The 25266-nt window shown below is 37.1% G+C and overlaps 1 protein-coding gene and 1 non-coding gene across 3 annotated transcripts in view; both read left to right on the top strand.

Annotated features, from left to right (window-relative positions):
- PLCB1 (phospholipase C beta 1) overlaps window positions 1–18410 on the top strand; it is a 724287-nt gene extending 705877 nt beyond the window's left edge. For both annotated transcript variants that reach the window (XM_074406258.1, XM_074406259.1), the window contains one exon: window positions 16029–18410. In XM_074406258.1, the coding sequence (XP_074262359.1) occupies window positions 16029–16256 (228 nt within the window). In that variant the 3' untranslated portion in view covers window positions 16257–18410. The remainder of the gene's footprint in view (window positions 1–16028) is intronic.
- A 4261-nt stretch (window positions 18411–22671) lies between these two features.
- On the top strand, window positions 22672–22778 carry LOC120367942 (U6 spliceosomal RNA). The gene has a single exon (XR_005582183.1). It is a non-coding gene; the product is annotated as a U6 spliceosomal RNA (small nuclear RNA).
- The last annotated feature ends 2488 nt before the right edge of the window (window positions 22779–25266 follow it).

Here is a 25266-nt window from a genome sequence, read left to right as displayed (position 1 = left end):
CCTTTTATTCAAGAATAGGATCAAAGGTTTACCTGGGGGGAAGGAAAGTGTCTCCCTCTTCCCAGTGGTAGTTGCCTTGTTAAAGACTTGGGACACCAGCACAATATGGTTAAGTCTCCACTCATGCAACAAAGAAAAGGATAGAGACCAGTCCCTGAATGGGGAGGCCCCAGCAGACTTTCAGGTGATTATCAAGTCCAAAGACAGACAAGACAGATGGCATACATTACCCAAATACTCCAGAAGTTGCAAATTGACCTATGTGATGTTTTATAAATTTTTATTTTTTTTATTGCAATTTAGGTTTTGGGGTACATGTGAAGAACATGCAAGATTGTTGCATAGGTACACACATGGCAGTGTGGTTTGCTGCCTTCCATCCCCTCACCTGTATCTGTCATTTCTCCCCATGCTCTCTCTTCCCACCTCCCCACCCCCCGTCCCTCCCCCATTTCCCCCCAACGGACCCCAGTGTGTAGTGCTCCCCTCCCTGTGTCCATGTGTTCTCATTGTTCAACACCCGCCTATGAGTGAGAATATAGGGTGTTTGATTTTCTGCTCTTGTGTCAGTTTGCTTAATTTAAGGCAACACTGACAAATTAGAAGACTGAATGCAAAATCCAGATTTCTGGCTTCTTTTGAAAAATCAGATGTGGCACCTTGGGCATACGCTTCCATGTGCTCGTAATCTAGTTAGAAGAATGGGCGTCTGCTGCCTGTAATTACCCAGCCCCTGTCACTCGTTTGCCTTTTGATCTGGCCCTGCCTCAGTTTGCTCTCCCTAAGAAATCCCATCATCGTTTTCAGCTTCAGCTTGGGTGGAGAATTCAAGCACAACAATCAGCTTCTCAAAAGGCCTGTGAGGCCAAGAAACAAATGTCTAGTTTCCTTTCAGATAAAATTGTAAATAGTCACCCTAAAAACCACAGCAATTTAAGCAGGAGACATAAACATCATGTTTAGAAGGAGGGACTATATAATTAGGACGTACTCCCTTAAGCATCAAAATCAATTATCTTGATAAAACCCTAGGAAGGCTAACCACTCTTGAAATATACATTTATAAAAGGAAAAAGAAAAACCAAAACTAATTTTAGGTGATCAGGAGAAGGGTGTTCTCCAGGGACATAGCTGAGTTCATTCTAGGACATTTGACACAGTCTGTCTCTTGTTTTGTAAATGCCATGCACAGGCTTTGAGATGAGAGAGTTGTTGTAGCTAGGGCTCAAGTCGGCAATTACCAATCCTTGGTTAATCTTAAAAGGAGTTAGCATAAAGGCATGCACCAATGAGGAGACCCTGATCCAAGCTGAGGCCCACACAAGGGCAGGACCCCCACATGAAAAAGCCTTTGGAGACCCAAGGCTTGCTCAGGAGGATGCTTCACGGGACTCCAGCTTCTCAGAGATGGTTGCTTGCACCGTCTGCACTATTGATCTTTGCTTCTAATGTGACTCAGTGTAAGAATTGAATTCACAATGTTCTTTCCTGTTGGTGGCATTTCACCTGATTGAAAAGAAATGCATCCTTCATCTAAAAATAATTAGTCTTTGAATGGTGTTTTATCTTAATCGCCTGGAGGCCTTTTATTGATTTTTTTTCAAGGTTTGTGTGGTGAGAGAATGGGATTCTTCTAGTGGTGTCTTTCTTAGCCTCTTTCAAGTAGGCGGTCATGCCCTTGCTCCTAATGTATGGCTAAATCAGAAGCCACAAGGTAGTGACTTGCAGACTCAGTTGAGCTCTTGGTATATGTTAAAATTTCTGAATTTGAGTGTTTTATACAAGAAATACAATTCCACTTGACTATAGATTCCACTACTTCTCAATTGCCTTATACCAGATCTCATTCATAAGTTTGTGTTGTTTCTTGAGCCCCATAGATATTTGAGTTCAGAGATTTTGAAATTAACATACATAAATTAATACAGGTAGGGTTCTAGGAACAATGCCTACCACACAATAAGCACTTAATTTTAATGTTACCATTATAATAGTAAATATTTTATGGTTCCATATTTCCTTATTAGCAATTTACTAGGTTGGTTATAGCCTGAGATATTTTTTCTTTTTCTTTTAGTTATGATTTTTCCTTTTTCCAGTTTTCCATTTACTTGTCCTTTTCTACAGTATTCTATTCTTTACAGAAGTGTTCTGATTAAATTAGACCGTACTTAATGGCAAACAGAAAAACAACTAGCTAATCAAATAAACATATCCTAAACTGAAGAATGGCATAAAAGGAGTGAAAAACCAGGATCTTTCAAGTATGACAGACACAAAGGAAAGCCTGTGAAGATTTAGAAATGGGCTGGGCTAATTGAAGCTAATTGAGGGTCCTTATTGTTTTCCATAAAACCATACTGTATTATTAAGAGGACAGCAAGTCAATAACACCCTGTGCCATGGTACCTCTCTTCAGCATCGCTTTTCAGTAAAAGACACTTCCTGATTATTTTGTGAAAGCAACTTTGAAATCCTAAATGTGCAAGGAAAATACATTGGCACGATTTGTTATTTTCCCCTTAACACACAGAATATCAGGTTCCTGAGGTTTTCACACCTCCTGTTTTTGCATAGTGAACAGTTGGCCTGGAATGATAGGGATGGAGGCCTGGATAGGAGGCAATTATTTACTTACTTTATTTATTTAGAGACAGCATCTTGCTCTGTCACCCAGGCTGAAGTGCAGTGGCATCATCTTGGCTCACTGCAACCTCTGCCTCCCAGGTTCAAGTGATTCTCATGCCTCAGCCTCCCAAGTAGCTAGGATGACAGGCACCAGCCACCACACGCAGCTAATTTTTTGTATGTTGAGTAAGAGATAGGATTTTACTACGTTGGCCAGGCTGGTCTCAAACGCCTGGCCTCAAGTGATCCACCCACCTCAGCCTCCCAAAGTGCTGGGATTACAGATGTGAGCCACTGCACCTGGCCAGGAGGCAAAGATTTAGTATTCTGATCTTGATTCTACACTGAAACACTTGGATGATAGTCTTTAGTCTCCTCAGTTCATGATTGATGGGATTTGATGAGCAATGTGCTAAATGTTTATTTTCTCAAGATTATAAAACAAGTCTATTAAGCTTCCTTACCCTAGACTACAGGGTCTTCAAAGACTTAGAACATCTTTTGGTATTTCAAATACAATAGTAACTTTGTTTGACAAGTGTCTTTGGGCTATTATCTTATTAATCATTTTAGTAAAATCAAAATGGTTTTACTAATTCACAATCTTTTTTTTTTCTCTAACCACTAGATGACCAGGGATTCACAATCATTTTTATGCCCAGCTGAGTCTTCCAAAAGAAAGCACCTAACTAAAAATAGAAAACTTCTAGGTCTTAATCACAGGCTCCCATAAAGAGAAAGTCCAGTGCTTACACAAGAAGTTCAAGGCTGGGAACCCACATATTAGCTGGGCTGACTTGGCCTGCCGAGTAGCATAATTGTTGTCCTAAATTGTTGTATAAGTTGCTTTTAGGGTAAGTGGCTTGGATATGTATATAAAACAATAAGAGTTTTGCTCCTGGAAAATTGTAAACAACTCATTTCATGTCAAGGCTACAGAACTTAATGTACACTTTTGAGAATCATGGGGAAATGCAACAGTAATACCATACAATAGACACAAAACTTCACTGGCTTACAATAATAAACATTTATTTAGTTCCTAAGATTGTGGGGCTCAGCTGATCTTGGCTGAGTGTGGCTGAGTATAGCTGGACTTTTTCGTACATTCATGGTTCGTTACAGGTCAAGCAGGTGGCTTTGCTGATCTTGGCTGACTTACATCTCTGAGTATAAGTTGCATGTTGATGAATCTAGGATAATTTGGGGTATGTGACTAGGATGATTGAGGTGACTCAACTCTTCTTTGTGTTAAATCTTCTACTAAAGTAGTCCAAGCATGTCCCCATGACATGCCATAGGAATAGGAGTAAAAGCTAAGTAAGTGCTTTTTTAAGCTTCTGCATGAGCCGTGCCTGCTAACATCCTATTAGCCAATGTCATCACATGAGCACATCATCTTCAAGAAGTGGAGAAATAGACTCCACATCTCTAGCAAGAGAAGCTGAGAATTATAAAGCAAAGGCTCTGGATATAGGAAGGAGCCATTAATACAGTCAATCTACCATAGAGGAGAGAATTGACAAGATTCTGATCCTAGTTTTGCTGCTAACCAACCATATCCTTAAGAAAGACACTAGCTTCTCAGGGCCACAGATTTCACTAAGTGAAAGAATGGATTTGAGTATAATTACTAAAGTCATTTTCTGAGATGTCTAAGTGATAAAGTGTTTGACTATATAATTGTTAAATGTTCCTTTTCCAGGTTTCTACAGTCATCTCTAGACACCTATGAGATGATTAGAAATTTTGATATATATTTCAGGACTCAGAGGAGGTGTAAAAGCGTGGACTATGTTAGGACTTTTCCTCTTTTGCAGTTTCATGGAGTATATGCATATATAGAGGAGTTCACACCTTAGAGCTATGTCAGAATGCATTTGGCTTTTGACTTGAAATAAAGTTTAAAAAGGAAATGCATGTTAGGAACTGTGCTTGGTAAATCACATACCCTCTAGCTTCTGTCTTTCCTTTTTTAGTGATTCAGTATTTGGATTTACTTAGCATTTTGCCTACCTCGTCCTTGACTCCTCCATCCTTCCTTTCTGGCATACTTAGCGACCCTCATTCTGCCCTTCACCCTATAGCCTCCAATGAACACTTTGAATCTAAATCTGAGCATTAACATTCCAGAAGTCTAAAGATATGAGATCTATAAAAATATTTAATATTTATCAAGACCCTGAAGTAACGTTGTTGAGGTAGGAAGAGGACGCACGAAAGGAGAAAATTGTTGAAAGACCTTTGTCTAAAGTGGTGTTCTTCACAGCGTGGTTCTTAGACCAAACATCGACACCACCTTGGAGCTTGTTAGAAATGCAGAGTAGCATGCCCCACCCCAGATCTTCTGAATCCTGAATCTGCATCTTAACAACATCCCCAGGTGCTTTGTATGTTCTTTACCTTGTCACTTTTAATGTGCGTCCATCTGTTAAATTGGCCATAAATCATGAAAACAGAATATGTGAGAATTGTAATCCCTCCATTGTAATCTATGGCTAATTATAATGAAAGTCAATGTGTAATAATTTTTTGTATATTAGAGCAGATTTTAAGTTTAGATTCATGTTTTCTATCACATCTACATACTTACATTACATACCTGTAGATTATGTAGGGAAGAGGGCAGTTACAGCTGGAGAGCAAGAGCTGTGTCTCCCCAGTGAATGTCATCTATTGTATGTCCAATGGAGGAAGTGTCAAAAGCTTCTGCTCAAGATAAGGATAATGCTAAAGGTATTGGCAGATTGTACAAGGCCAAATTTTTAAGTCTAATGTCCTTCATAAAGTATTTCCCATATTACCTTAAGGCTACAATACAGTCTTCATTTTAGCATCTACAGTCCATCTTGTGTGTAGCACTCATTCAGTCCAACGTTTTATTTTCCCCGTATACATTGCTTCTCACCTTGGAAGGATTCTAATTTCTTCAGTCACCACAACACCAAACAGGGCCTTGCATGAGTCAGAGTGTTCGAAATACCGTTTATTGATAAATGACTCAAAATCAACAACAAACCAGAACATAGTCCCAAAAGAGAAATTCAACAAGTACCATGACTCACCAAATAATGACTGTAATTAACTGCAAAGAACAAGGACCAGTTCTTAGGCAGGGGTTTAGATTTGTTTGTTTTTACCGTAAATTATTTTTTTCTGTTTTTAAAAATGAGATGATATATTAATTAATAAGCAATCAGAGTATGCTAAGCATTTGATATGTATGATCTTGTTTAAAACTTTTAACAGCCCAGGAAATTTGGGTTTATTATTTTTATTTTCTATATGAGACAATTGAAATTCCAAGGGATTAAATAAGCTTCCCAAGGTCATATTTTGTAAAATGCAAGTGTTCTAATCCCTATGTGGATAAAGAATCTTACTTATCCCTTACTGAATTGTCTCCTTTGTGTAGGTCTGTAGCATCAGTTTTACTTGTAGTTGCCTTCTTAGTCCTGTGTAACAGGTTCTATTGCTAGTTGATATTTGTCCACAAGATAAAAGTTAATTTTAATATTATTTTGAAGCGGATATAATTATTTAGGAAAATATATCCCAAATATAGGCATGCACCATACTCCAGCACTCAATAAAAAGCAGCAGTAATTACATTGTGAATGGCCTGTAGTTTTCTACATTGGCATGAACTATCCAATTTATTTCTGTTTACATCTGGAGTATTTTCAACTTTAACCTAGAAATACGCTGATTACCATTTCACTCCTTATCTTTAGATTTCAGTTGCCCACGGCAACCTTGAGTTACAAGGTTGAACGAAAGTTGCATTTTCCTTGAGTGATTTGTAATTTTGAACTTGAGTTCACGTTTCCTAGGAGTTGTTTGTCATAGGTGTCAGTCCAGACCTTGGTTGTGGAGGAATCCAGTCTGAATTTGCTGTGCCTCCACTGGGACTCAGTGGGCTTTGTCAGTTTCTGAATAGTTTTTGTTTTCATCTATTGGGACTGGGTACTCAATTCACAGGGGTAATGTGAATTTGGAAACTGCACCCACTCATGGGTTTCTGGTTCCCTTTGTGGATGCTTTTTCACAGTGTGCTCCATGATTATTTGCTTCCTTGCCTCATCCCCAAGTTTACAGGTTGGGTTTTCCCAGTTCCCAGTTCAAGGGTGGGCACTCCTGGCTCTATGCAGGGACTTCAGTTTCTGTACTCCAGCACCCAGCATTCTGAGGCCTCCTCTTCCAATCTCTCCCAGCCCCGCAAAATGGAGAATCAACTCTGTTAACTGAGTTCCTTTGTTATTTCTGTGACTTGAGGATTTATTTTCCTTATATTCAAACTCAGCTACAAATTTAAGTAAATATATATGTACTGTTTTATTTTGCATTTCCCTATGTTTGGAATAGAAAAGGAAATTTTCAGCCAGCTATATGGACTCAAAGTCCCATTGCAATTTATTCTAAGGAAACTTAGTAGAAAACAAATAAGCAAACAAAAACTGAAATGGTTAGGATACAGCATGTGCTCCCATTTTCCCACACGCCACTTTCCAACGATCCTTGGGTAACCTGACTAACCTCACTCTGTAAATTTCATATGATCCTGTTATTTTTATTCTTGAAGTAAGATTCATGAGATTATTCTAAAAATAAGATGAAGCCTTGCATGTTTGCTCAGGCTTAATTTTGAAACCACCCATTCTATGAATGTATTTTTTAAAATGCATTTCCCATTGTTTTTAATATCCACTTTGCTAACTGATGATGTTGAAGTTAAAATACTATAGTCCCTGCAGTAATTCTTTGCAAAATTTTCTTAGTCAATGTATCCCACATTCAGAGTTCTACATTTTTCTTTGTTGTATCTTATAAAAACTATATTAGATTTTGTTTTCATTTTGGAAGGCTATTTTTATGCTAAAAAATTCACATTACTATAAAAATGGGAAATAGAAAAAAGATACTCATAATTCTAACAGTTTATATTTTAGTGTTTCTTTTCAAAGTAGTTTTGTATTCTTTAAAAAATTGTCATAGTTATTATCACAGTACCTATACAACTATAGGTAAACTTTTTCACTTATCACAGTAATATAATTATTTCTCCCTGTTTTCAAAGACATTTATTGGTTGATATTATTTGACTGCATCATATTGCTTTAAGAGCCTTATAATTTGTTTTACAGAAATACTTAAGTTTTATTGGTGTTTTTGCTGTTTCTTGGCTTAATTCTACTATTCTCCCTAATCTTTAACACTATATTCTAAAATATTCTGAGCAAGATAATTACAGTATCATTATTATCATTCCTGTGTCTCAAAGGTCAGGAGATATATTTTAAAAGTGTTAAAAGACCATAATACATTAAATTTTAAACATATACAGCATGTGTTTTACATTTCAAAATTGCTAAGAAACTAAATTTCAAATGTTCTCACCACAAAAATAAGTGTTTGAGGTGATAAATATGTTAGTTAGCTTTATTTAATTACTGCATGCTGTATTTATAAATCATGGCATCACTTTGTACTACATAAAAACATTCAAATATAAATTGTCAATTGCATTTATATATCTGTGTATGTACACACACATATGCACACACATACAACAGATACTCCCAGAAAGGAAAAAATAGTAATTGAAAATGTCTAATGAGAAAACAAACTGAAACGAGTGATCCTATGTCTATATTCAAGGCAACATAACCATACAAAGAATACAATTACTCTGAGTGAATTATAGCAGAGTAATATAATTGTGCATCCTTAGTGGGATGTATCTGATAAAAAGAACTTCAAAAAAGTCTGAAGCTTTATTTGCTTATTGATAGGTCATATTGAAACTATTTCTGTATATATTAATATAAAGCAAATAAATAAATATGCTAATGTTATCAGATAGCAACCTTTTTAGGAGATGTATGCTTCACTATTTATGGGTGAAGTGTCATGATGTCTGAAACATTTTCAAATGACTCAACAAAAAATATAGAGCTAGACAATGCATATGTGGTAAAACATTGAAATTAAGGTGGTTTTCACAGGCTGGTTTTGTTTTTTGGTTGTTTTGCCTGTATGAACAATGCTAAAACAATGCTATTTTTCCTGTACAAAAATAAATATTTTAGTGTATTCATTCTTATATGTTGGTGGGTTTGTTTCAATGGGCCAAATTCCCGAAAGTGGAGTTGCTGGGTTACAAGCTTCTGTTTTCCTACTTATAAATTTTGTCAAATATTGCCCAGTGTTTCAAAGTATCAATTTCTCAGAATGTTAGTGCTTTTTTAAATTTCTTTTATATTTAATGAATTAAATTAAATGTAATCAATATAATTAAATGTCCCTTGAAAAGGTGTGTCATTGCATTTCTCTGATTGCTAATGAGATGCTTTCATCTATGTTTCAAATATATTATCTATGTATTTGTTTTCCTATCAGTTGCTCTATTTATGCTCATTTTTTTCAGAGAAATTGATTATTTTCATCTAGATAAATATAGCTATATTTTTCTTTCTTACCTTTTTCTGTCTTGCTTAAGAAGGTCTCTGTACCCCATGATTATACAATTATTCACAATTATACAATTATACTTTTGGAGCATTCTCCTAGACAAAAGCAAATAAGAATCCTAAGATTGTTACTGGGTTTATATTTTATATTAAGATATTTCACACACTTCATTGGGCAAAATGACCTGAGTTGGACTGGAATTCCAAAACCTTGAAAGTATCTATCTACACATTCTCCAGTGGAATTTTTTCCTAAAGTTTTATCCGTTCTTCTTTGTTATTCTACCGTAGCTTATTGTTCTATGGTTTCAATTTGTTTCCTTTGAAAGTTGGTTTGATTGTCTCTGATTCAGAACTCAGTAACCTGTCTTATTTAATATTTATGCCACATGTATGTTATACTGGGTTTTGTTTGTCTGTTTTCTGATTGTAAGCTAACCTTCACTAGTAACTTTGCTTGCTCCTTGGTCTCCACTTATGTTTATGTATCTAAAAGCTTTCCTTAACTAAATCAATTCTGCTTTTTTAAAGATAGATTAAAAGAATGTCAGAGGGAGGAAAGCATCCCAAGTACAAAAATCTTTGATAACATAGGCAAAATTGAATACATTTTAATTTAACTGTATTGCCTTTTCCTGCTTAACTACCCAGAGTTTACAAAAATGACTAGTGAGGAATGTCTTTTGAAAATCAGGTTAACTGAGAAATTTAGAATTTGAGCCTGATTCATTAAATTGAAGAACTTGGCCTATAATAAAACAAACTGACAACATTCTTCTTTATTGATATCTGAGCATATAATGATAACTCATCTTAAATTTAGAGGTTAAATTCAATCATATTCTTTCCTCTTTCTTGTTCATTTTCCAAAAAGAGGTCTTATGAACTTAAGATCAAAAAAACTCATGCTTGACAATGTTATGCTACAAAGACTCCAAGGCATAGCCTACAAAATCACTTTTGTCTTGAAAATCTATCTGTCCTGTGGTGATTTTTTCCTAAGAATATGCTTTGAGGCCACAGCAAGGAAAGCATGAGGCCAACTGAGTTAGCTTATGAGTTTTTTTATAGGGCCAGGACACATATGAGATGCCTTTCTGTTCCCCTCACTCAAAGTTACGGCCATAATACTGCTGCCTAACAACCTACCACAAAAATCAGTAGCAAAACAATAAGAATTTGCTGAATTGATGAGTCTATGAACTGGTTCTGGTCTGGACCAGGCTCACCTGGTCTCAGTAGACTTGCTCATACCTGTGGTCAGCTAGGAGTGAGCTGGTTTAGAATAGCTTCACTTGTCAACTGAAGTGATGGAAAGGGTATAATAACTGGGCCATGTGTCTCCTCTTCCAGCAAGCTAGGCTGAGCTTGTTCATATGATGGCTGAGTAAACTTCTAACTGAGAGCAGAAGCACACAAGGCCTTGTGAGGTCTGGACTCAGAACAGCATATACTTTTGGCACATTCTCCTAGACAGAAGCAAATAACAAGGCCTCCCCAGATTCAAGAAGATAAGAAATACACTCAGCTGGGATGAGCTGCAATTTCACACCACAAAGGTTGTGATTGCAAGGAGGGGAGAAGAATTACTGCCATTTGCACAACCAATCTACCATTCCCACCCAACACACTGTTTCACTTGCATAGAACAGAAATTCAACACACATTAGAGTACAAAACCCAGAGTGTGGCAATTAGCTAGGATGATGCTGAACCCCAGAACAGGGACAATCAAGAGGAAGCCCTTGTGATCTGTGGAGGACCATCTAAGCCTAGGATTATGGGGAAGGGAAACTAGGAGGGATCTAAACTGAAATTCCACAGTTGGATCTAACTTCTGGAGTCCCCTGGTTAAAAACAAATTTTTTTATTGCATTTTAGGGTTTGGGGTACATGTGAAGAACATGCAAGATTGTTGCAATAGGTACACACATGGCAGTGTGATTTGCTGCCTTCCTCACCATCACCTATATCTGGCATTTCTCCCCATGCCATCTCTCCCCAACCCACCTCTCACTGTCCCTCCCCTATTTCCCCCCAACAGACCCCAGTGTGTGATGCTCCCCTCCCTGTGTCCATGTGTTCTCATTGTTCAACACCCACCTATGAGTGAGAATATGCGGTGTTTGATTTTCTGTTCTTGCGTCAGTTTGCTGAAAATGATGGTTTCCAGGTTCATCCATGTCCCTACAAAGGACACGAGCTCATCGTTTTTTATGGCTGCATAGTATTCCATGTGTATATGTGCCACATTTTCCCTGTCCAGTCTATCATCGATGGGCATTTAGGTTGGTTCCAGGTCTTTGCTATTGTAAACAGTGCTGCAATGAACATTCATGTGCATGTGTCCTTATAGTAGAACGATTTATAATCCTTTGGATATATACTCAGTAATGGGATTGCTGGGTCAAATGGAATTTCTATTTCTAGGTCCTTAAGGAATTGCCACACTGTCTTCCACAATGGTTGAACTAATTTACACTCCCACCAACAGTGTAAAAGTGTTCCTATTTCTTCACATCCTCTCCAGCATCTGTTGTCTCCAGATTTTTTAATGATTGCCATTCTAACTGGTGTGAGATGGTATCTCAATGTAGTTTTGATTTGCAATTCTCTAATGACCAGCAATGATGAGCATTTTTTCATATGTTTGTTGACCTCGTGTATGTCTTCTTTTGTAAAGTGTTTGTTCATATCCTTTGCCCACTTTTAAACGGGCTTATTTGGCTTTTTCTTGTAAATCTGTTTTAGTTCTTTGTAGATTCTGGATATTAGCCCTTTGTCAGATGGATAGATTGCAAAATTGTTTTCCCATTCTGTTGGTCGCCAATTCACTCTAATGACTGTTTCTTTTGCTGTGCAGAAGCTGTGGAGTTTGATTAGGTCCCATTTGTCTATTTTGGCTTTTGTTACCAATGCTTTTGGTGTTTCGCTCATGAAGTCCTTGCCTACACCTATGTCCAGAATAGTTTTGCCTAGGTTTTCTTAAAGCCAAATTTAAATCTGCTAGGGTAAAGGTTAAAAATTCTCCATGAGCCCAGTGGGGCTCATGAATGTGATTTTAATTGATTGCCAACAATAAAAACTCAGGCTCTTACATAAATATGTAGATTTCTGACTTCAATTGAAAAACAAAACTCTGAAAAGCATCAGCTAGAACTGAGTTGTTGGTATCCTCTTTAGACAGAGCCTGCCATCTCTAGCTCTTCAGAACCCCCACGATTCCTACTTTCTGGCACACAGCCTGCTTCTCTTATTTTCATGACTTGCCTGGTCCCTGTAAACATCTGAGTTTGCAACCCTTGGGCTGGAATAGCTCTAGACCACTTATGGATGGGCTTTGTTGGAATAGAGCCAGAATTACCCTGTATACTTTTTATTTTTTTTACAATGAACAAGTATTTAGTTTATAAGAAGAAAAAGCAAAAGGTCTAACTTGGAATGTAATAAATACAATTTTGAAATTAATTAATAATGGCTTTATAAAAAGAGTGAAATATATGACATTTAATATAAGTCATGAGGCAGTGACTTAGTTTAGAATATAATACAATCTACTACTGTACCATGATAAAAGTCTACTAAAGTTGTAACTTAGCCACAGCTGGGTCAATTATTATAAATTATTAAAAATTATTAAAATTAAATTACTAAAATTTAAGTTCTTCTTAGAATTAAATTATTAGAAATGTTAAAAAGCATTGGTTTAGGTATTTGACATTTTATGTTTTACTTTTTTTAATAATTAAAAAATAGCACTTATCAAGCACTATGAGGTCTTGTCCACCAATAAGCATTAACCTAAGAGGAATTGTCTACTAGGTCAGGTACCATATATCCATAGCTGAAGGTTCCCCAGTCCAACCTATAAGAGAACAGCAATCTGTTGTTTTCTTAAAACAGGGTCACTTGCTTGTCTCCCTTCCCTATCTTCCTTGGAAACACATGTGTTACTGAATTAAAATTGAGGTGAATTGATGATGAGGTTTGAATGGTAGTAAATGGAAGCTGTCAAACACCAGGCTAAGATTTTACTCATGCAATACAGTGTGACATTGTAAAAGCTCCACTTCCTTCTAAATTGTTGGAATAGCAGGGAAAGAACTGGCAATTGTCTTCTGTTTGCTGCTCCAGTGTCTCATATGTGCCGACATAGAGAGTAGGGCCCTGTTCAAGGTGCTCCGTCACAGCCATGAGTCCAGGGCCCTGAGTGCTCCCCCCAGTGTGTTTCCTCCTCAGCTTATACGCATGTATATGCTAACAAATAGATTTTAAAATACTCCACATTTTTTATCTGGGGAGAATAGTTGACTTTCAATACTCAGCCTAAGCCATTTTTACCAGATACCATGTTTATTTTTTCTTTTTCTTTGATACTTATAGAATTTTTATAGATTTCTTAAAATCTCAACTTTTAGATTCAGGAGGTACATGTACAGGCTTGTTACATGAGTATATTGCATTATGCTGAGGTTTGGGATACAAATGATCCTGTCACACAAATAATGAACATAGTACCCAGCAGTTAGTTTTTCAAGCCTTGTCCCCGACTCCCTCTCCGCACTCTGTTAGTCCCTAGTGTCCATCATTGCCGTATTTATGTCCATGAGTACCCAATGTTTAGCTCCCACTTAGAAATAAGAATGTGTGGTATTTGGTTTTCTGTTCCTACATTAATTTGCTTAGGATAATGGCCTCCAGCTGCATTGATGTTGCTGCAAAATACATGATTTCATTCTTTTTTATGGCTGCCTAGTATTCCATGTTATATACATACCATATTTTCTTTATCCGGTCTACCACTGATGGGCACCTAGGTTGATTTCATGTCTTTGCCATTGTGAATAATGCTATGATAAACATACAAGTGCATGTCGCACACCTTTTGATGCAAAAAAAAAAAAAAAAAAACGAGTCATTTGAACTAGATCCATAATCCATTATCTGAGATTCTTGGGGCCTGTTATTCTTTAGAATTCTTAAATTTTCTGATTTTAGAAAGGCAATGTGATGCATATGCCATGAACATAACACTTCAGGGAGACCTGAGTCATCCTCAAAATCAAGCAAATGAATCTGTCTGCAGTTCAGTGCACAGTCATATGATGAGGAATATATGAAATGATACATATTTCATGTATCATTATCATCCCAACATCAGTTCACATCAATGAGTTTACACAAATTTGCAAGAAAGAAAAAAGAAAACTTCTGCATTTCAAAACTTTGGGATAGATAAGGTTTTACTTAATATAAATTAAATAATTTAGTATTGGCAAAATTTATCTGGCGTAGAAGCAAGAGTGAAAGGAGTTGGACTAAAGAGGAAGCTGCTGACACTGTCTAGAAAGAGGCTAAGACTCAGAAAGACAGATGCCCTGGGGACCAGCTTCACTCTGGCATTCCAGAAATCAGAACAAGCCCCAGGAGTTGCCCTGAAAGATGAAGGATGCACAGCCAGGTTCAAGACAAAAAGCAGAACTGGGGTCTGAGGGTAGAACCTAGACAGGGAGCTATCAGAGTGGCCAAAGCAGATCAACCACCCTGGCATCCCCCGAGAGCTGCTGAGAAATGCAGGAGCTCGGGTCCCACCCAGGCCTCCTGAGTCGGACGGAATCGAGATCAAAATTCCAGATGATTTGTGTGCACGTTAAAGTTTGAAAAGCAGAGAAAAACAATCCAGGTTTTAAGACCGTATTTAAAAGTTGCCTCAAAGCTAATAAGGGTGTGTGGGGCAAGCATTTAGCCTGGCATGGCATTTCAAGGATTATGCTCCCTGGTTACCAATTGATAAGCAGAGAGAATTTTATTTAAAATTCAAGGTTTTCGCTTGGGCTCAGCACAGCGCAGCTCCCTAGCAGACAACTCTCCCTGCTGCCCACCTTCTCTCCCCATCTACCAGAGAATTGCAGCTTTTGTACTATTTTATGACTGAGACATCCATGGAAGTCTCCATTTAAAGAAAGGGTTCCAAGGACTTTAAACCATCTGAAAATTCTCCAGGGCATAAAATAGACACATTAAAAGACAGTTCAAAGGGTAGCTAAAATAGTTTACAAGGCAAATAAAAATTAGAAGGAAAAATGAATCAAAATAAAGAGGTGGTGAAAGAAGTCAAAATAAGACTAAAGCTGCACATCCCAAAGCCCACGCCACACTCCTCTGTCTACTCAGCTTCTTAGTTAGCTTCCCCTAGCTAGGTTCATGGCTGACCTTGACACACTCACCCATCAAGGTTCTCAACTCCTAAATGTAAGAATTTTAGATCACTTTATATTATTTCTGACATCTTTTTCTCTTTTACTTTTTTTCTTTTCTTTTCTTGAAAGAAAAGTCTGTTACCCAGACTGAAGTGCAGTGGTGTGATCTCGGCTCACTGCCACCCCTGCCTCCCGGGTTCAAGGGATTCTCCTGCCTCAGCCTCTTGAGCAGCTGGAATTACAAGCGCCTGACACCATGCCCAGCTAATTTTTCTATTTAGTAGAGACGGGGTTTCACCATGTTGGCCAGGCTGGTCTCGAACTCCTGACCTCAAGCAATCCACCTGCCTCACCCTTCCAAAGTGCTGGGATTACAGGCGTGAGCCACCATGCCCTGCCTCTGACACCATTTTTCAAAAGACTCACGTGTGTGTGTATGTGTGTGTGTGTGTGTGTGCACACGTGCACGCATTTGTAGATACCATTATTCATCTTATTCCAAGTCTTTAGCCTTACTGTGCCACACATAACTTGAACTTGACTTTCAGCCACAGATAAATGACGTGTCCAGCTAAACTTTGTTACATCTCCTCTATAGGTGACCAGTGAATGATATTTTAACTTCATGTATTCATCGCCCCCTTTGTACATCTCTTTCAGAGAATTTCTATGGGGGTGGGTATAGAAACATAAACAACTTCAAGTCATCGCCTTACTTGATGTCTCCCAGCTGCAGGTGGAGCTGGAGCAAGAATACCAAGACAAATTCAAAAGACTGCCCCTTGAAATTTTGGAATTCGTGCAGGAAGCCATGAAAGGGAAGATCAGTGAAGACAGCAATCATGGTTCTGCCCCTCCCTCCCTGTCCTCAGACCCTGGAAAAGTGAACCACAAGACTCCCTCCAGTGAGGAGCTGGGAGGAGACATCCCAGGAAAAGAATTTGATACTCCTCTGTGAATGCTCCTGCCAGGCCTTCAGAAATTTGCATGGCCACTCCGGTGTCATCAGACTCTCTCTTACTACAAAAATCACTGCCCAGGACCATCTTCCCAAGAAGCATCCCTTAGCCTAAAATCCACACCAAAGGGAGAGTTCCAGAGGAATCCATGCAGAAGTCCCATGCCCAGGCTCCATGTGTCACTTGGAAACGTCTGCAGGTCTACTAGTGAAGAATGCATGTATGTGAGATTTTTGTTTTCTTTCTAGTAGTAAATTCAAAGCAAGCAACTTGCAGGCTCCATGGAACTTTTAATGAAGGACGGTGTCTTCTTTGAAGAAAATCGAGCTCATGTTTTTATTCCAAGCTCTGGTGTAAAGTATTTCATAGAAATAGTTTGAGAAATGCATAGCATTATTTAACACTATTGAACAGCTGCCTTTGAGCATTTTTTTAACTGCCCCTCAACTACCATTATCTTCAAGTCAACATGCATATTACATTATTTCATCCTTTGCTTTGCAAGCACTGGTGGCTTGCATTTTGCTAATTTATTTATCATAGAACCATCGATGTATTTGTTGCTGACATGGTTTTCTTAGATACTGTAGTGATTCAAATAAGTTTGTTTTCTATTTGGAAAAAAAAAATCACTTGATTGTATCCTTATCCAGTGAAGCCATCCCAAGACTTAGCAATATGGATTGTACATTTGGCTGCATGAACAAGTGGGCCACACATTTCCAGCCAGTGTGCTGTCTGAATTGACTATTTGCACTCAAAGTCTGGGTATTCATTGGTTGTTAGCCTGAAATGATCAAATAACTACAAATGGTCTGTTGAATAAAAATAGTTGAGCTGATATATGTTAACCAGATATTCAATCAGAGTGAACAGGTTCCAGTGGTTATTTTGCTGTTTGACATTTCTTATGGTTCATTTATTTTTAATATAGAGAGGAAGATTGAATATTTATCTAGAGACTACGAAGACCCACATGTAAATGATAGGTATTATCTCCATGTATATATGTACCCACTTAGTCATGTAAGTGCATATACACATACACACACACGAGTGTAGAAATGTGCTTATTAACTGACAATGACCCAGATCTCTTCCACAAGACTTAAAACCAAATTCAGGGATAAATGGATAGAGAAGAAGAGGGTCAAACATCTAGATTACATGGATTAAGGTTAAGTTATATGGAGATGCTAAGAAATAATTGATGAAGCCATTGATGCAAACTGACATAGATTTAGAACTTAGAATATGAATTCAATTTATATTTTGCAAGATCAAAAATTAGATGTTAAGTATCAGATTTTAAGCTTGTTTTAATGGTCAAAGAATTAGGACAGAAATATGGACATTTATTAGTATCTTCCATAATTTTTAAGACTGACACATTTCTATTTTATTCTAACTTAAAAAAAAACTTTCATTATATATTTACTAAGTACATTCAACTCACTTAACTGTGTCTCTGTAAGTTCCTATTTTAGGTGGCATAAGAGAAACAAGTTATGTCAAGGCAAAACTGATCAAAAGCTAATTGAAAGTTCTGAAAAAAGAAAGAATAATAATATATAGAAAAATGTAACTTAGAGAGTAACACAATGAACATTGAATTTAAAGCCCAGAAGCCAGATGCTCACAGTTTTATTTTACTTTAAAATAAACCTGTCTGATTGTAGCTTAACAAAATATCTTAAAATGCAAAAACCAGTTGTGTCCTGAAAACTGTGTTTCAAGAATTTAATATTTTTATGAAAATTATTTTGTTTAACTTTAAGCAATAACTAGAGATCACAATTAAATTTTAATCAAAATGAAGGCTTAGTTCAAACATAAGAAAACAGTGTTTAATTAGAAAAAAAATCTAGTAAGATGCAAGGGGAAAATCACATCCTCTTTGGAAATGATGATATTTTGATCTGAAGGGTTTGGGGTGTTAATTAGACACTTAATAAAACTTAACTTCCACTGAAAAAGAAGTCTTTTGTAAATCGTTCTACTTTTTGCACTTTGAAGGAAAGGCATTAATCATAAAGAAGCAAGAATGGTCAAAATCGAATGCTGCATTTTTATAAACAAAATTACAGACTGTCTGAAATTGCAGAAGAATGAACTAACAATAGCATTCATAACCAAACACGATGGTGATTATTACAGAACATTGTATCACATTTTAGTCCAGAGATAGACTAAGGTTGAATAACCTTGACTTACACAAAACTGTTTTGGTAGTTGGATTTCATTATCTTAGTGAATTTAGTCATTTTACAATATGTTTGTATTTGGCCATTTACTGTAATCACATTTTTATATCTGTACAATGACACTTTTTACAGTTGTGGGGTAGTGTGTAACACTGTCCATCTTGCATCATTGAAACTACTACAGTGATACTATCATTTAATAATATTAATATTACTTGAAATAGACTAAGATAAAGAAAAGGGGTCTATATGATGTGCAGTTTTGTGCCTTTATGTATTTGCCTTGTTCTTTGTTGAATGTGTGAAATTCTGTACTGTGGTTTTCCCTATAATAGAGAGTAGAGCTGTGTATTAAATTAGACCGTGTCTCTCTGATACCTTTACACTACTGAGACTAGCATGGTTTTGGCCATGTAAACCAATTTTCAAAGTTCTAATGACATGCCATGTGTTTTTGGTTTTTTACATTTCATTTTAAAATTTCAGTATCACCATACATTAATTAATACTCCTGTAGTAGATAAGCAGTCATTAAATAATTCCAAAAGAAAGGGCCATTGCTTGCATTACTTTGAATTTAATGTTGTGCTTGCGCACTGTATTAATATTGTTTGTGATGGATTGGACATTGTGACTCTTGCCTTTTAAGAAGAAACAAATGATAGGACAAAGTATTTGAAGCTCTTAAAATGTACATATTTTGGTTCTTCTATCTCAAATTATTTAAAATGCATAATTCACATTTTTGTAATAATTCTATGCAATTTTGTGGCATGATGTTTCTTCCACTTGTAATTTTATGTGCTTTCATCATAAATCCAAAGGAAACAATAAAAATTTCTTAACACAACTCAGTTGTTATTTCCTGGTGTCAGAGCCAACCTTCTTTTGACAGGCAAAGTGGTGGGAGGGGGCATAATGCCAGTCTTTAGGGCCATTGTGCCCGCCATGACTGGGCACATCTGTGCCTGTAAAGGATATTGGGATGCTGCAGTGTGTGTGCCAGAGGACACAGTTGTCACTGCTGTCATTATGCCACCCTCCACCCAGGAGTAGCATTACACTTGCTGTTCTTCCCATAATGGAGATCCTCTCTCCCTTTCTCCTTTCCTTCCTTCCTCCCTTTCTTCCTTGACCAAAGAAAAGCAAAACAGTCAAAGGTTTTTTGACAAACAGTTGCAATGACAAGAATTGACAGAGCACTTGATGCAAATTTTATCATAAAACAGATTTTAGAAGCGTTTACAGTTTTGATAGAATAAGAAAGGTATGTGTGAGTTTTATGTGAATGTTCCAGAGCCACCCCAAATGCAATGTATGAGTTACTTATTTCTGTGTTATAAATAATTCTAAAATCTAGGGGCTCTTTGACATGTCTGAGGGCTATGGCTGAAAAAACTGGGCTTACTTGACTCTGATTCATAGGATTTCTCCTCCAGGAGATAAAATATGTATATGATAAAATAGTCTCCAACTATTAAAAAGAGTTAAATACTGATACATGCTAAAACACAAATGAATCTTGAAAACTTTATGCTAAGTGAAAGAAGCCAGATTGAAAAGGTTACATATTGTATGAATCCAATTGTATGAAATATATGGCTTTTTCACATGTCACAGGCAGGATCTAAAGAACACACAAAAGTGCTCAAGGCCTCTTGAAGTCTAAACTCAGAACCACACACCGTCACTTCTACCACATTCTATCAGTGAAAATAAGCAAAAATGGCAGCCCTGATGAAGAATAAAAGGAGCCTCCAATGTCATAAGGAAAAGAATGTAGACGCAGGATTGTTACTAAGGCAATCAACCCACCAACCCCTTGTTATTTCTTCCACGTAGAGTACATACTAACTCCATGTGATGGCCCTCCTACTGAAATACATCCTCCGTGGACAGCATTGATGTCATATGTCATGTCTCATTTGCAATGAATCTTCACACTCACCCTAATGTTTCTTATAAATACTGCACTTACAGTGAATAAATACATTTGCTTATCTAGCTATTAGTGCTACAGTAAAGAAAAATACAACTGGCCAGGTGCAAAGGTTCATGCCTATAATCCTAACACTTTAGGAGGCAGAGGCAGTTGGATTGGTTAAGCGCAAGAGATCAAGACCAGCCTGGGCAGTGTGGTGAGATCTCATAAGATTTGTTGTATTTTAGATAGAATTATTTCTCTATTTCCTAAAATAGAAACAGATTAGCTGGGCACAATGGCATGCAACTGTAGTCCCAGCTACTTGAGAGGCTGACACGAAAGGATCACTTGAGCCCAGAAATTCAACGCCGCAGTGAGCCATGATTGCACCACTGCACTCCAACCTGGGAGACTTAGAACAAGACCTTGTCTCAAAAACAAACAACAACAACAACAAAAACCCAGAAAAAGAAACAACTGATATCTCAATAATAAATGTCATTAAGTCAAAGCTACAATGTTTAGATACTTTCTGAATCAGCAACACTGTAATAGTAAGGCTATACCACATAGGAGCCACCACTCTTTGCCCTTGACTTCCAGTACCAACACAAAAGAGCTAGTAACTGATAAAACCAAATATTAGGTTCTGAAACACAGGTGAAGAAAGTGGGGCTCACCTTACATCCTGGGGTTACCAAGCAGCCTCTTTTTGCTCATAAGACAAAAATCAGAAGCAATTCATTTATTGTTAAATTGCTTCTTTGAGTACTCTGGATATTTTATCTGTTTTATGTTTCTCTCTGATTCTAGAACTTTTATTCTTTTTAATATTTTATTTAATTTTTTAGAGGCATAACTTTACTCTGTCACCCAGTCTGGAGTGCCATGGTACATTCATAGCTCACTGCAGCCTCTCACTCCTGGGTCCAAGCAATCCTCCCACATCAGCTTCCTAAGTAGCTGGGACTACAGGCATGCACAACCTGGCTAATTTTTAAATAACAGCCTTATAATTTATGTACCACAAAGAACACTGTTTTACAAAGTACACACTTCAGTGGTTTTTAGTATAATCACAGAGTTTCTCATTAATCATCACTCTAATTTCAGAACATTTTCATCACCCCAAAAAGAAACCTTATACCCATGAGAAAACATTTCCCATTTCTTCCTCCAAACATTCTCTCTTCAGCCCATGAAAAGCACGATTTCTTTTTCTGTCTCTGTGGATTTATCTATTCTGGACATTTCATACAATTGAATTTAAACAATATATGACCTTTGCATCTGGCTTTTTTCGCTTAGCATAAAGTTTTCAAGATTCATCTATCAGTATTTAACTCTTTTTAATAGTGGGAGAATATTTTATTGAAAACACTTTAATTCATTCACACTTGATGGACATTTGGGTTGCTTTCATTTATGCTTATTGTGAGTCATGCTGCTATGAACATTTGCATACAAGTTTTTATGCAGAAATACATTTCCAGCTTCTTTTGGGTATATACTTAGGAGTGGAATTGCTGGGTCATTTGGTAACTTTATGTTTAAGTCTTTGAGGAACTGCCAAAGTGGCTGTACCACTTTTTATACCCAGCAATGTATGAAGTTTTCAATCTCTCCATATTCTTGCTTACACTTGTTTTCTATCTTTTTGATTATTAATATCCTAGTGGATGTGGAATAATATCTCACTATGACTTTCATTTGCATTTCTCTACTAAGTTGTCTTCTTGACCATTTGTATATCTTCTTTAGCAAAATGTCTGTTCAACTCTTTTGCCCATTTTTAATTGGTTGAATATTTATTTTTAAATCTAGTTCACATTTCTTGATTTTTGGCCTCTGATAATTTTGTGACTGTCCATCACAAAACCTTGTCTTAGGAAGGCTCTTTCAATTATTATTTTTTCTTTTTCTGAGGCTGCTGAATAGCTGTAGGTTACTTAGGAAATTGTTCTGGTTGTTTTCTATGTGAATCCAGAAAACCATTTGTCTGCTTATTGTTTTACTAAATGTCAAATGTTTATTTCCCCAGGGTTCTCTTTCTTCTAAAATTAAGAGTTAAAAAAAAAAAGTCTGATAAATATAAGTTGTATTAACTTGGATCCAGTAAATTTCTTACAGGAAAAAAAAATGTATTTGTTAAGGACAAGTGAAAGTTTGAATATTGCAAGGACAGTCTTAGCCACACAGCCTTTAAAAGTTGAAGCAAATTACATAACACATTTTTCAACTGATGCTATCAAGAAGTTCAATGTGTCAATAAGAAACATACCAGTAGTGCTCACTTCAGCAGCACATATGCTAAAATTGGAACGATACAGAGAAGATTAGTGTGGCCCCTGCGCAAGGATGACACGCAAATTTGTGAAACATTCCATATTTTTATGTGCATGGTTAGGAAGAATCAATATTGTGAAAATGGCCATACTGCCCAAAGTAATTTATAGATTCAACGCTATTCCCATCAAGCTACCAATGACCTTCTTCACAGAACTGGAAAAAAACACCTTAAACTTCATATGGAACCAAAAGAGAACCCACATAGCCAAGTCAATTCTACACAAAAAGGACAAAGCAGGAGGCATCACACTACCAGACTTTAAACTATACTACAAGGCTACAGTAATCAAAACAGCATGGTACTGGTACCAAAACAGAGATACAGACCAATGGAACAGAACAGAGGCCTCGGAGGAAACACAACATATCTACAACCATCCAATCTTTGACAAACCTGACAAAAACAAGCAACGGGGAAAGGATTCCCTGTTTAGTAAATGGTGTTGGAAAAACTGGCTAGCCATGTACAGAAAGCAGAAACTGGACCCCTTCCTGACACCTTGCACTAAAAATAACTCCAGATGGATTAAAGACTTAAACATTAAGACCTAACACCATAAAAACCCTAGAAGAAACTCTAGGCAAAACCACTGAGGACATAGGAGTAGGCAAGGACTTCATGACCAAAACACCAAAAGCATTGGCAACAAAAGCCGAAACAGACAAATGGGACCTAATCAAACTCCACAGCTTCTGCATGGCAAAAGAAACAGTCATTAGAGTGAATCGGCAACCAACAGAATGGGAAAAAATTTTTGCAGTCTACCCATCTGACAAGGGGCTGATATCCAGAATTTACAAAGAACTAAAACAGATCTACAAGAAAAAAACAAACAAGCCCATTCAAAAGTGGTCGAAGGATATGAACAGACAATCAAAACCACATTGAGATACCATCTCACGCCAGTTAGAATGGCAATCATTAAAAAATCTGGAGACAACAGATACTGGAGAGGATGTGGAGAAACAGGAATACTTTTACACTGTTGGTGGGAGTGTAAATTAGTTCAACCATTGTGGAAGACAGTGTGGCAATTCCTTAAGGACCTAGAAATAGAAATTCCACTTGACCCAGCAATCCCATTACTGGGTATATATCCAAAGGATTATAAATCGTTCTACTATAAGGACACATGCACACAAATATTCATTGCAGCACTGTTTACAATAGCAAAGACCTGGAACCAACCCAAATGCCCATCAAAAATAGAATGGATAGGGAAAATGTGGTACATATATACCATGGAATATTATGCAGCCATAAAAAATGATGAGTTCGTGTTCTTTGTAGGGACATGGATGAACCTGGAAACCATCATTCTCAGCAAACTGACACAAGAGCAGAAAATCAAACACTGCATGTTCTCACTCATAGACAGGTGTTGAACAATGAGATCACATGGACACAGGGAGGGGAGCACTACACACTGGGGTCTGTTGGGGGGGAATGGGGGAGGTACGGGGGGTGGGGAAGTGGGGAGAGATAGCATGGGGAGAAATGCCAGATATAGGTGAAGGGGAGGAAGGCAGCAAATCACACTGCCATGTGTGTACCTATGCAACAATCTTGCATGTTCTTCACATGTTCCCCAAAACCTAAAATGCAATAAAAACAACAACCACCACCAAAAAAAAATGAACAACAGAAAAGAAACACACCAGTAACAAAGGAAGACAAATTACCAATTAAACTATGACTCCTCATCAAACATAAGGCATCTGGTTCAATTTCAGGAAATTCAAAGGCAAAAGTATCTTAGAATCAATGAGATATCATAATTTTCTTTCTTTTTTTACTTCCAAAAACATATCTGTTCTATTAGAACCTATGTTTATATATTAATTTATTTAAAACCAATAAAAAGCACAACCTCCAGGCAGCATTGTATTCAAAGTAAAAATAGCCCAACACCAGAAAAATAGTTGAAAAGCAGAGATAAGTCTGTACTAACGTGCCCAAGTAAGATTTGATTCATAATGCACCACAAAGTCTCTTAAAGTTGCTGTCACTCCCTTAAAACCCAGTCTGTGCAGCTCTTGCCTTTTCTCCCCTCACCCTCATCTCTGGATTTACTCTATTTTCTTTAATCTTTGCATGAATCCTTTAATTTTCCCAATGTGGATCATTGTATTCTTTGAGTGCTCTAATGTTGCTTCATTCAGCCCCCCAAAACCTCACAAATAAAGCAGACAAAAATAGAATTATCTTTATGCTGGGAGAGGCTACAGCTACCCCTTCATTAACATGTTTTCCAGTAATCAATCAACACATATTTAATAAACACCTACTATATTCTAAGCATTGATTCTGCCATAGGCTCAGTCAGATTTAAAGTGCATATTCCTAGGTAAGTATATCTTTAAGTCCACCCTCTGTATCTCTACTCATACTCTGTCTCTACCCTAACACAGTTTGACAGAAGGAAGGGTCTATTTCTCTTTTCTTACAGCTGGGTTAATGCTGTGCAAGTATGCACACTTGCGTGCTCACACACACACACACACAAATCCCAGGTTGTGGCAGAGGGTCTT

This window comes from Saimiri boliviensis, chromosome 9, assembly GCF_048565385.1.
Source record: "Saimiri boliviensis isolate mSaiBol1 chromosome 9, mSaiBol1.pri, whole genome shotgun sequence".
NCBI classification, from domain to species: Eukaryota; Metazoa; Chordata; class Mammalia; order Primates; family Cebidae; genus Saimiri; species Saimiri boliviensis.
This window is presented reverse-complemented; position numbering and strand designations above follow the sequence as displayed.